The 12,382-nt window shown below is 41.9% G+C and overlaps 2 protein-coding genes across 2 annotated transcripts in view; both read right to left on the bottom strand.

The window, feature by feature from the left end:
- LOC147321587 (uncharacterized) overlaps window positions 1–8,567 on the bottom strand; it is a 32,326-nt gene extending 23,759 nt beyond the window's left edge. Inside the window, exon 1 of the mRNA XM_086305717.1 lies at window positions 8,476–8,567. Within this exon, the coding sequence (XP_086161843.1) occupies window positions 8,476–8,493 (18 nt within the window). The 5' untranslated portion in view covers window positions 8,494–8,567. The remainder of the gene's footprint in view (window positions 1–8,475) is intronic.
- Window positions 3,360–10,490, bottom strand: LOC147321586 (uncharacterized). Its single transcript, XM_086305693.1, has 4 exons — window positions 10,458–10,490; window positions 8,476–8,581; window positions 5,613–6,209; window positions 3,360–5,146 (listed from the first exon to the last, which is right to left on the bottom strand). The coding sequence occupies exons 2-4, from the start codon at window positions 8,491–8,493 to the stop codon at window positions 4,394–4,396; spliced, it is 1,368 nt and encodes a 455-aa protein (XP_086161819.1). The 5' UTR covers window positions 8,494–8,581; window positions 10,458–10,490; the 3' UTR covers window positions 3,360–4,393.
- Window positions 10,491–12,382: the final 1,892 nt, after the last annotated feature.

Here is a 12,382-nt window from a genome sequence, read left to right as displayed (position 1 = left end):
ATGAAGGCCAAAGCTCGGCAGCTACAGCGTAGATACAAGAAATCTGGTTTAACTGTTGATGCAGAAATCTACAAATACCATGTACTTCAGTATAAAGACTCCATCAACAAGGCCAAACAAAGTTTCTACTCAGGTATTATCAGTTCTTATGAGGGTAACACAAGGATGTTGTTTTCAGTTCTCAACAAACAAATTCAACCCCCCCAACGCTTCACTTCTGAAACCTGTAGCTCCTTGATGCTGTTCTGGACTACAAAAATCAATAACATCCACCAGTAACCCAGTTCAAATGTTGTGTCTACCCCCTCTCCAGAACCTTTTCTCTATTTTGAGCTGTTTTCCACTTTTCATTTCCCTGATTTATCTGATATTTCTGAGTTTATATGTAGATCAAAGCCTGCCACGTGTCATCTTGACCCTATGCCTACAGTGCTTGTGAAATCCTGCCTCTCTTCCTTACTCCCACTCATCTCTGCTATCGTCCACTCTTCACTCACCACCGGTATCTTTCCCTCCGTATTCAAGATTGCTTCAGTCACTCCCATACTGACAAAACCTTCTTTAGATCCTAACAACTTTCTAATCCACCCTTCATCTCTAAAATACTTCATTCACACCTGGTTAACAATAACATCTACAGGAGATTTCAATCTGGTTTTCTTTCATGTCACAGCACAGAAACTGCTTTACTTAGAGTCACTAACGATCTTCTAATCAGAGCTGACTCTGGTCTTCTCACCGTTCTCATCCTTTTGGATCTGAGCTCAGCCTTCGACACCATCTCTCACTCTGTCCTTCTAAGCAGACTCTCCTCTCTCGGCATCTCTGACACACCGCTAGCCTGGTTTCAATCATATCTACTCGACCGGCCCAGTTTGTTCATCTGAAATCATTCTGCTCTCATCTATTCCCGGTCACTTCTGGTGTACCCCAAGGTTCAGTCTTAGGCCCTCTTCTCTTCATAATATACATCCTCCCTCTTGGTACTATTTTCCGCAAATTTGATCTTCACTTTCACTGTTTTGCTGATGACACCCAGTTATATCTCTCCTGCAAACCTGATTCCTACCTCCCAGCTTCTTCCCTTACAGAATGTCTATCCAAGTTAAAATCCTGGTTTAGCTCTAATTTTCTAAAGCTCAGTGAGGATAAAACTGAAATCCTCCTTATTGGCACCAAATCCAACCTTTTGAAGGCAAACCATTTCTCACTCACCATCGATAACTCCACAGTTTTCCCTTCTCCTCAGGTTAAAGGCCTTGGTGTCATCCTAGACAGTTCACTTTCCTATAAATGTCACATCAATAATCTCACCTGTTCTGCCTACTTCCATCTACGCAACATTAACAGATTACGTCCTTCTCTTTCCACCCAGGCTACGTCTTGTTCATAGTCTCGTTACCTCCCGTATTGACTACTGCAAATCTCTCTTGCATGGTCTCCTCCAAATATCCCTCCATAAGCTTCAACTGGTTCAGAACTCTGCTGCTCGCGTTATCACCGGATCCCCCTCCTACCAGCACATCACCTGTTCTTCAGGAACTTCACTGGCTCCCTGTGAAATTCTGGATAATACACAAACTTCTTCTGCTCACCTTCACTTCCATTCATAACCTCACACCTCCCTACCTTTCTGACCTGTTAAGCGCTACCTTGGGGTGGCTGTGGCTCAGGTGTTTGAGCAGCTCAGCTACTGATTGGAAGGTTGGTGGTTTGATCCTAGGCTTCCCCAGTCTGCATGCCAAATATCCTTGGGCAAGATACTAACCCCAACTTGATCGGAGTGTGAGTGTTTATTCGTTTGCACTTGAGTTTAGAAGTGCTTGAATGAATGGGTGAATGAGGCATGTTGTATACAGTGCTTTGAGTACTCCGGGAGAGTAGCAAAGCGCTATATAAGAATCAGTCCATTTACCTTTTCTGCCCACTCACGTTGATCTTCTTCTACTATCCAGCTTTGTGTGCCTTCCTTCGGCCTCAGCACCATGGGAAGCAGAGCTTTTAGCTGCTCTGCTCCCAGGCTGTGGAGCTCTCTACCCCCAGATATAAGAAACATTGGTTCTCTCCCCCAGTTTCAATCTCAACTCAAAACCCATCTGTTCAAATCTGCATATTCATTGTGAACCCACTGTTTGTTAATTTTATTTGTGCTTTTGTTTTATTGTTCTTCATTGTGTCTAGAGCTGAGCGATATGACCAATAATATTCATCAAGATATACATTTGAAAATTTGCGATAACGATATAACTGACGATATAATTGACACTAGACAAAATAATTTACAACTCCACAACTTTATTAGTGCAAAAAAATAAATAAAACCCATCAATGTATTTCCACTTAAACAAGCAGCTGTTTTTTTTATGTGCATTAAAGTTCTATAAAAATTTAACAGTGCAAATACAAATTCTTTGCTGCCAGTTTAACCAAAAAGCATTTCCAGTGGAAACTGGCCGACACATCCTCAGCATAACCATGTATAATGTCCACAAAACTTAAAACGAGGTTATACACACACAATACGGTAACATTATGTTGAAGCACAGTACGTATCACTCCGCGAGGCTCCGCCTACGATAGCCGTAAAGCTCCGACAATCCATCAAGCGGTGCGGCTTCGTAGCTTAGCAAAGTTGTACTAAAACATTTAACAGATTTTCGGGCGCCGTGTACATAAAATAGTTTCGAGGTCAGTAAACACAACCAGAGTTCATACATAAGGCACACGGGATTATAAGGGGCTCTGTCGACTTTCAGAAAAATCAAAGGATTGATTTTAAGTGCGCCGTATTTTCCAAACAACACGGTAATAACGACGGCCCGCTAGCATGCGCTACCAAAAATAGTGCTTTGTTGTGTGTCTGACGGACGAAAGCTAAACCAGTTCCACACCAGTGAAGCTGCAGCATTTTTACAAACCAGTTCTGATTCAAATAAAATTTGAATTTGATTCATCCGTTTCATTCAACGATCCACTTTCGCCCTTCTTATTCTGCGTCGCCGCCATGTGCGTATGTAAACAAAGGCATGCACGTTTTACCCAAATTCTATCGCCATATTTGATTTTCTTATCGTTGCCCAACATTACACCGGTATTACCGTGAACAGTATATGGCCCAGCCCTAGTTGTGTCATTGCTCTATTATGTGTTTTATCCTATTGTACAGTATCCTTGGGTGTCTTGAAAAGCACTTTATAAATAAAATATATTATCATTGTTACTATTATTATTATTATTATATAGCGCCAAGACCATTCCTCACCCCTGCTGCACGCAGCCACAAGGAAAACACCATCCAAGAGCCACCAGAGCCCCTAACCAGGTCATGACCACAACCCCCAGGTTAAGCTTCAGGGAAAACATCTCTAGGGACTCTCCAGACCCCCTAAGCCCATCCCTACCCCCATATCAAGCACAGTAGCGAAGGCGGGACCTCGGGACGGGACGACCCTCCACCGCCACTAGGTGACGGATGGAAGTAACCCAGAGGGATTGATCTAAAGTGGTGGCAGAGGCTGTATCAAGACTAATGTGATCAATTAGATGGTTTCTGTATTGGTTAGAATTAAGATTATTTATATTTTTCCAGTTCATGAGGACTGTTTTCTTGGCTATGCATAGGGCAGTAAAAACTGTTGTATTTTAGAAAGTGTTCTGTATATGTTAGACAATAATTTGGGGGTTTTAAGAGTAAGAAATTGTACCACACTGATTGAGTCCGTTATTACACTCTTAAATCCTACTACTTATCCGTGCGTCTTTCAGGATCTTACAAAGCTTCAAACGACATGTCGACATTATCGTGACTAATCGAGGCAGCCCTAGATAGTTCAGAAGTAAACCATGCATTATCTCAACCTTTATTTCCTTTATACGTTCATGAAGGGATACAACAAAATAAAGAAGAATTCATCAACATCTAATGGAAAATTGAATACATGCACAGTATAGCAGGTTCTCTCTCAGTGCAGCCAGCTGGATGAGGTTTACTGATCAAACCATGACAGAGAGATTCTATATTCAGGTAAGACAATCTTTAAGAAATGACAGAAAAATACAAACTGTAGGAACTACTTGTCAGTGTGGTCACATTCATCAGCAAGCAACAGACACGTTCAGGTTCAGTTGAGTTTACTTGTACCTGTAGGTACATAAGCAGCTCATCCATCCTAAAATGAAAGCCCTTCAAATCAACACAGACAACAGAAACAGAATGAAACACAGTGAAGGGAAAAAAGAAGAAAATATGGAGAAAGGGCCATATGTTGTTTTCTTTCTCTTAATAGATGAAAGCATTCTGTTTGAAAAGTCTGTTTAATGATCTGAAGCAAGTTAAGTGTGGCAAACATAAAATCAGGAAGGGGGAAAATACTTTTCTAAAGTATTTCTAAATTTAACATCCAGGATTATTCACTGTAAATCCAGAAATCAGAGCTACCTCATCAGATCCAAGTGTGACATCAGCTGCACTCTTTACAGGAGACTCCATCTGAACTCTGTGGAGCCTGATCTCAAGGTGTTTAAGTCTGACCCTGAAACCAGGAGAGGATCTTTCTGTCTCTTCAGATTCATTGTGATCCAGCGATTTCAGTCCTGCATGATCACGCTGATGTTTGCGCAGAGCAGATAATGAAGTGAATGATTTGGCACATTGGTAACAGTGAAACAGTTTATTTGCAGCGTGGGATCGTTTGTGTCTGGAGTATGAAGTGAAATTCTTGAAGCTCTTGTCACACTGGTCACAGCTGAAGTTCCCTTCAATGTGTGTAAGTTCATGTCTGTTACAACCAGATGAACGTGAGAAAGTTTTGTCACAGTGTCTGCACTTGTATGGTTTCTCTCCAGTGTGGACTCTTTTATGGTCTTTAAGATGATCTGCAGTGGTGAAGGATGACCCACACTGGTCACAGAGGTGGTCTTTAACCCCACTGTGATAGAGTTCATGTTTTTTTAATGCACTTGATGTGGGGAAGCCTCTCCCACATTCTTTGCAGTAGTTCATTTTGTCTCCAGTGTGTCTACGTTGATGCACTTTTAGGCTCCTTCGGTAACTGAAAGTTTTTCCACAAAAGTCACAGCGAAACGCTTTCCCACCACCACAGTGACGACAGGGTCGAGAACTGGATCCATCTGTGTCGCTCTGCTTCTAAACAAAGACACAAAGACAGTGTAAGTCGGGGAACTCCTTTAACATTTTTATCCTGAACATCACCTGAAATAAAGAGCATCTCTGCCAACATCCAGTAACATTTTACTGTTTACATTATAACGCTCAGCTTACTGAACAACATTAAGTCTTCATTTGTAGGTAATCTACTTAATGGGAAGACTGGTTGTTAAACCCCTAGATGCTCCACTCTGCATGCCACAAGACCCTAACCCCAAGCTGCTCTCCGATGCATCCATTGGAGTGTGAATGTTAGAAACATAGAAAGGGGAGGAGCTTTTAGAACTTTACTTTTTTCCAACAGCGGGAAAGTTTCAGGAGAATTGTGTCAGATTTGACTGAATATTCTGTACATGAAGTTTTCATGTCTCATTTAGTTTTGAAATTAAACTTCATTCACATAATACTTCAAAATAACTGCAACTGTAAAAAGAAAAATACATACCTCACAGTAACTGCACTTGTAGAGTCTCTTTCTGGCGTGGATCTGTTGGTGTGATTTGAGGTAATTTGGATGTTTAAAAACTTTATCACACAGGTCACATTTATAAGGTCTCTCCTCAGTGTGGGAAAGCATGTGGCTTTGTAACTGTGCATCTGTTGTAAACAGTTTGCCACACTGATCACAGCAGTAAACATTATGTCCAGTGTGAATGCGTAGGTGAATATTTCGGTACCCTAACTGGCTGAAAGTTTTTCCACAAATGTCACAGCTGTACGCTTTAACTCCACTGTGGAGGAGTTGGTGTGTTTTTAAGCTTGAAGACTGTGTAAAAGATTTTCCACAAATGTCACAGCTGTACGCTTTAATTCCACTGTGGATGACTTGGTGTTTTTTAAAGTTTGAAGCCTGGGTAAAAGACTTTCCACACAAGTCACAGCTGAATGCTTTAACTCCACTGTGGATGAGTTGGTGTGTTTTTAAGTTTCCAGATAGAGTAAAATCCTTCCCACACTCGTCACAGCTGTATGTTTTCTCTTTCTTTCTTCTGTGAGGTTTGTCGTCCTCCTGAGAGCGCTGACTTCTCGCTCCATGTTGGTCCTGCAGTGACAGAGATACAAACAGGCGCAGTGAGCAGGGTCACAGAGTGTGAGCAATCTGATGCGACTTAATTTCTCAATGGTGCAACAAAAAACATAAAAGTCCTAGGCCGCACCGCTGCCACCAGGCGTTCGATTCCTGTTTTCCAAAAGTGACCTCTGACAGAAAAGCCTCATTTCTGCTGTTTAATAGCAAACAAATGCAAACTTTTTAAAATGATGACAGATTACAAACGCTCAGCTGTGTCTGTAATCAAACCTCTGTAACTTTGCTCTGCTTCACTGCAGCAGCATCAGGTAATGTTCATGTGTTGATTCATGGTTTTCTTCAGTTTTTGGTCGACTGCAGGATATTTTTAAGGTCATCTGCCATAAAAAGCAGATAACCCTATTTTATCCTCAGTTACTTTGACACAAAGACATCTGCAGTGATGCTCACACCTCTGATGAAGTCACACATGTATCAGTACTGATAAATGATCAGAATTATAATATTTCTGACTGTCTGAGGCAAAATTGTATCAAATCGGGACCTTGTGAATCGGAATCGAATGGATTATAGAAATCAGTGATGATACCCAGCCCTAGTGAGTGGCCTAGGCACGACAGACGTGGATGTAGCTGTAATAGGAAAAGAACTATTGATAACTTTTCTGTTAAGTTAAGGCCTGATCCGTCTGAAATTCATAGCCAGCTCTGACACGGAACCATCAATCTCTGAACGCTGAAAAAGCTCAGTGTATCCATCCATCCGCTTCTGCTTTCCAGGGTCGCCAGGCGTGCTGCAGCCTATCCCAGCTGTCAGAGGGCGAGAGGCGGGGTACACCCTGGACAGGTCGCCAGTCTGTCGCAGGGCCAACACACAGGGACAGACAACCGTTCGCCCTCACATTCACACCTATGGGTAATTTGGATTTATCAGTTAACTTATCCCCACAAACTGCATGTCTTTGGACTGTGGGCAGGAGGCCGGAGTATCTGGAGGAGGAGGCCGGAGGGAACCCACGCAAACACGGGGAGAACATGCAAACTCCACACAGAAAGACCCCGGCCTGATGGTGGAATCGAACTCAGGACCTTCTTGCTGTGCGGCAACAGTGCTAACCACCGTGCTGCCCACAGTGTATCCAGAAAACACATTATATGCTGCGATAAATGCACTGCCCCCTCTCCCCACTGCCTTTCAGCGGCAGGCAGCAGCAAACCGGTCGTCAGGTGAGGCCGACGTGATGATTAAGTTTAACACTGTCTACATTGTAACCAAAGAGTGCCAAAGCACTTTAAGCACTAAGATAAGTTACTTTTTCAGTAACTTATCTTTGTTGTAGATCAAAGATAAAGAACTTTGTGTTGAAAAGATTGTTAGTTAATCATTTACAAATCAATATTGTCTGTATGGACAGCAATTTTTGTTTTTTGTTTTAAATGAACAAGTAATTTGGGTGCACCTAAGAAACAAAGTTAGGCGCACCAGTGCAGTTAGTCTAGAGCGCTGGTGAGTGAAATGCAGTCGTGGAACAAACTGAAACTCCCTCCATGAGTGGAATCACAGACAATGGTAACTTTATTGTCCCCAGTGGGAGATTGATTTGTCCATGCAGAGATATAAAAACAAACAAACACAACAAACACAAAAATAAGCCCCAAGACAACAACCTAAATTTTATCACCAAAAAAAGTACAGTGTGCAATGGCAACAACACTTATGGTTTAGTGTTATTAACCATGATAATAGCACTTGGTACAAAAGACAATCTATGTCTCTTTATAACAACGACCTGATGAGAGCAGCTGAAAGTCATTAGAGGCTGATCTGAACACAACATGACAGAGGTTTCCTTCCTCAGCACCTGCCTGTTATAGACGTCCACAAGCTGGACCCGAGACCTCCCTGAAATCTGACCAGACACTTTAACCAGGTTGCTTAGTCTGATCTTGTTATTACCATAGACGTCACCAAACACATTGTAGGTGTGTTATCACCACCTTCTGGTGATAGTCTCACATTACAATCATGTTACAGAATGAGAGTTGTAATCAAAATTACATTATTGAAGAAATATTGATCACAGGAGAAAAAATGTTTACTGTGTGATCAATTCTGAGTCCAACTTTTCAATGTGCGCTGATAAAATATGATCTTTGTTTTTGTTTGTGAATGTAGCTTCTGCATGTGTGGAGGAGCCCAGGATGGAAAAGATAAAGCTGCTGTTAACAACCAGCTGTGCACAGTTTCAATAACAGTGTAACTGAGATATTTTTCTCACCTCCTGTGTTGAAGTCATTGTTTCCTCTGTAGTGGCTGAGCTGAGTCCAAATGGCTGAAACTGTTCCTCTGCTGCTCCACCAGACTCTTCTCCTCCTGTTACTCAGCTGGGACACAAAAGTATAGATATGTATTTTATCCCTGACAAGAAGAAGCAGAGCAAATAAACATTACTACAACAATACCTATGAAGCTTCAAGGTGAAACCCCAGAAGCAACCAGGGCAACATGGCCAAAAATCTTTATCACTATATATATTTGAAAATTTGCAGCAACGATATAACTGATGAGGCAAAATACTTTACCACTCTACAACTTTATTAGTGCAAAAAATCTCATCAATTTATTTTACATGGAGGAAGTGGAAAGAAAGGCTCTTGGCTCTTTAACAGGGACAGCACCGAGTTACATGATAGAGTGAAACAGGGTCTCACAAAGGTTTCACTCAGGACCTGCTGACACACACATTTTTCCACACATTGGCTCAGTTGACAACCCCCACAAGGGTTTAAATGCCTGGGACTCTCCACCATTTGATTTTAGAACTGAAAAAGCCACTTTTGGATGAGAGGTGAAACGTTTAAAAAAGCTTACAGACGTCCAGTCACTTTCTTTCTAAGATCTTGGACTCAGAACAAAAGCTGTCCAGCTTTGTGTGTCTGTCAAAATGCTTTTTACAAATCCTGCTGGAATCAGTGTTGTTACAGCTGCAGTCAAAGCAAGATGGAAACAATGAAGAAGGAAAGTTCAAATCTACTCAGACTAAATGTCTTCAGTCAGTGTGTCAGCCTCCAGTTAACAACAGTGGTGAGAAACGTTTGTACACAAACTGGAGAAAAGATCTGAAAAACTGAAGGTGAGCTGATAGTAAGAGGGTCAGATTTGGACAGCAGCTCACCATGTTCATAAAGAACCCATTTCTCATCTCAAAGGAAGTCACACAGCACTTCAAGGAGGCAAATACTGGGCCTCTCCAGATGCAACGGGTTGATCTCCAAGCAGATGTGGCCCTGAGAGAGCAGTTTGGAAGAACTGAACCTGCCACTTTCTGCCTCCAAATGGTCTCTGAGACAGCTTTCCCAAATCTGAGGACAGTAGCCCTGTACATGTTGACCATGTTTGGCTCCACATACAGCTGTGATGCAGCTTTCTCCACAATGAACATAATAAACACTAAATATTGTCCACGGCTCACCAATGAGCACCTACACATGTGTATGGCCCTGACAGCACTCCAGCCCACATTTAAAATCCTGGTAGGACAAACTGAAGCTCAAGTCTCTCACTGAACAACAGAAAGTGGGGAAGTGAAATATAAGGGGGAAAGAAAGAGAAACTGTACAATTGATAAGAATTTTAATGTCATTTGTTGAAAAATTTATTGAGACTCTTAATCAAGATGTGAAAGGTAAAGAAAAAGGGAAACTCAAACTGCTGCTACTTTTTCTGAAATTAAGCATTTTGTTTTTTATTTTCTCGAATTCATTTTAAACTGAAAGCCTATATCTAATGTAGGTCTACTGTGTGTCTCAGTGTTCACAATCATTTAAAAATGTTTTTAACTTGTATTTTCATTTATTTGATAGTCTATTGTTCAGACATTCAGATATTGATTAAAAAAAATAGGCCGCTTCTGTATCACAATCATAACGCAAGTTAGACATTATGATGTCCCGGACCTCTGCTTGGGAAGATTTTCTCTAACAGAACATCCTCAAAATTTAGCTGAATGCCTCTGCTGTAGAGGTTTGGTGCAGGCAGAAAAACAGCTGCAGGGACAATGAAAAGACTTTTCTGCTCCAACTTCTCCCAGCATGCTGAGCTAATGATTAGTTGGTGTTTTTCTCCAAACACTCTCTCACTCTTCTCTCAACGTGTTCACAATAAACTGTGAACAGACACCGAGGAGAGCAGCAGAAGACCTCATTCAGGAGCTAAACTCAACATGAACTGAACTCACAGTAAAGTTAGCTCGGTGCTTACCTTTAGATGAGCCCACAAACCGAGAGAAACTCCGCGATGAAGCTGCAACTCTTTCCAAACACAGGAAACAGATCAGGGAGCAGAGACCCACGTGGTTCACGCTGATCTCAGCTACGATCCAGGAGACAAGGGTGGGCAGATCGATGCAGATATCGATCAGGACGTTGGTAGTGGTTTATGATCGATACTTTAGTTTGTTTCTCTCCTCTAAGTTCACTACTTTACTCCCGTTTCATGACAAAGCAGCTCTCTCTGCTCGACTCCTGTCCCGTACACACACTTTGCTCCGCCCCCTTCTTCCTGATCTGCTTTGATTCGATGCTGTTTGGACACGTGACTCGAAAAAGAGGCCGAGCCTGTTTTTTTAAAATGAACTTTTTTTGTCAACAACAATATAAACATGTAAGGCACCATTATTTATCCATGCATCTAAATATAAACGGTTGAGCATTACAACAAGAGAAATAACAAGAGAAAGAAAGAAAAAGATGCAGAATGTGAGAACATAGACACAAACAGTGTGAACAGAAAGGGAAATCATGATCCACATCTCAGATAGAGAGGAGGCCTCCTTTTAACATAAATAGAACTTATTGAATAGAAATATAAGTTTAGGGGCTTTCTTTTCATTTATGTGTTTCAGCGACTTACTCGAGAGTTTAAAATCATCCAGCCATCTGTTTACACATGGTTTAGCTTGAAATGTCTGCATTTGTGAATAAAACTTTCCCAGTAACAAGACAGTCCCAATCACCAAGTCTAACTTTGGGTTCTCAGCAACCATCCCAAATTTAACTACAGTCAAATGTGGTAACTGAATTCCCCTGGACTGTAGCCAGCTCCACATGTCAGTCCAAAAGGAGTGCACTGATTCACAATAGAAAAACAAGTGATCCAAACTTTCAATGTCATTTTCAGAGAATCCACAGGTGTTTGCATGTGGGTTAAATTTCAGTTAATCTGTTGGGTTAATCTCATTTATGACTTTAAAATTAACCTGTTTTTCTTTACTGGGAAGGGGAAGTAAAATACACTTTCTTCGTATCAGTTTAACTTCCATAGCCTCAAATTCTTTTAGAATATAATTTCCTTTAACCAGTTTATGGAAATGTTATCAAAAATCTGATCTCGCTAAACCTGCTGCCACCAAAGTCAACACCAGCTGTCCAGAGCTGTCTCAGTCCAGGAGGATTTTTAGAGTGCACAATGTCTTCTTTAATCATTGATTTCAAAGGGACTGGGATGGCTTTTGTTAGTGTTTTATAACTCTTAGCAGCACCTTACGTCAAACTTACATCTCATGTTAATAAAACCCCATTTCAGGGCGTTATTTCTTGTCCATACACAAATGTTAAGTTAGGTAAGGGTTAAAAGATCAAGATCGTATATTAAAAATAAATCTCCCACTCGCCCCTGTGGGTGCTCAATCCTTCAAGCTCGGGTCCTCTACCAGAGGCCTGGGAGTTTGAGGGTCCTGCGCAGTATCTTAGCTGTTCCCAGGACTGCGCTCTTCTGGACAGAGATCTCCGATGTTGTTCCCGGGATCTGCTGGAGCCACTCGCCTAGCTTGGGAGTCACCGCACCTAGTGCTCCGATTACCACGGGGACCACCGTCACCTTCACCCTCCACATCCTCTCGAGCTCTTCTCTGAGCCCTTGGTATTTCTCCAGCTTCTCGTGTTCCTTCTTCCTGATATTGCTGTCATTCGGAACCGCTACATCGGTCACTACGGCCGTCTTCTTCTGTTTGTCTACCACCATTTTGTCCGTCTGTATCTGGAAGTCCCACAGGATCTTAGCTCGGTCATTCTCCACCACCCTTGGGGGCATCTCCCATTTTGACCTCGGGACTTCCAGACTACTCGGCACAGATGTTCCTGTACACCAGTGGTTCCCAAATGTTTTTTTGCAAGGCCCCCCTTTGT

Source organism: Aulonocara sp. 'chitande type north' Nkhata Bay, linkage group LG9 (assembly GCF_057382095.1).
Source record: "Aulonocara sp. 'chitande type north' Nkhata Bay isolate Kocher_YH1m ecotype deep benthic linkage group LG9, A_spYH_male_GT1.1, whole genome shotgun sequence".
Lineage (NCBI taxonomy): Eukaryota > Metazoa > Chordata > Actinopteri > Cichliformes > Cichlidae > Aulonocara > Aulonocara sp. 'chitande type north' Nkhata Bay.
This window is presented reverse-complemented; position numbering and strand designations above follow the sequence as displayed.

Excerpts from the sequence above, each read along its gene's own strand:
- LOC147321586 (XM_086305693.1), bottom strand. Across the intron at positions 5,147-5,612 it reads ACAAGTGCAGTTACTGTGAG|AAGCAGAGCGACACAGATGG; the intron begins GTATGTATTTTT and ends GTCTTTGTTTAG.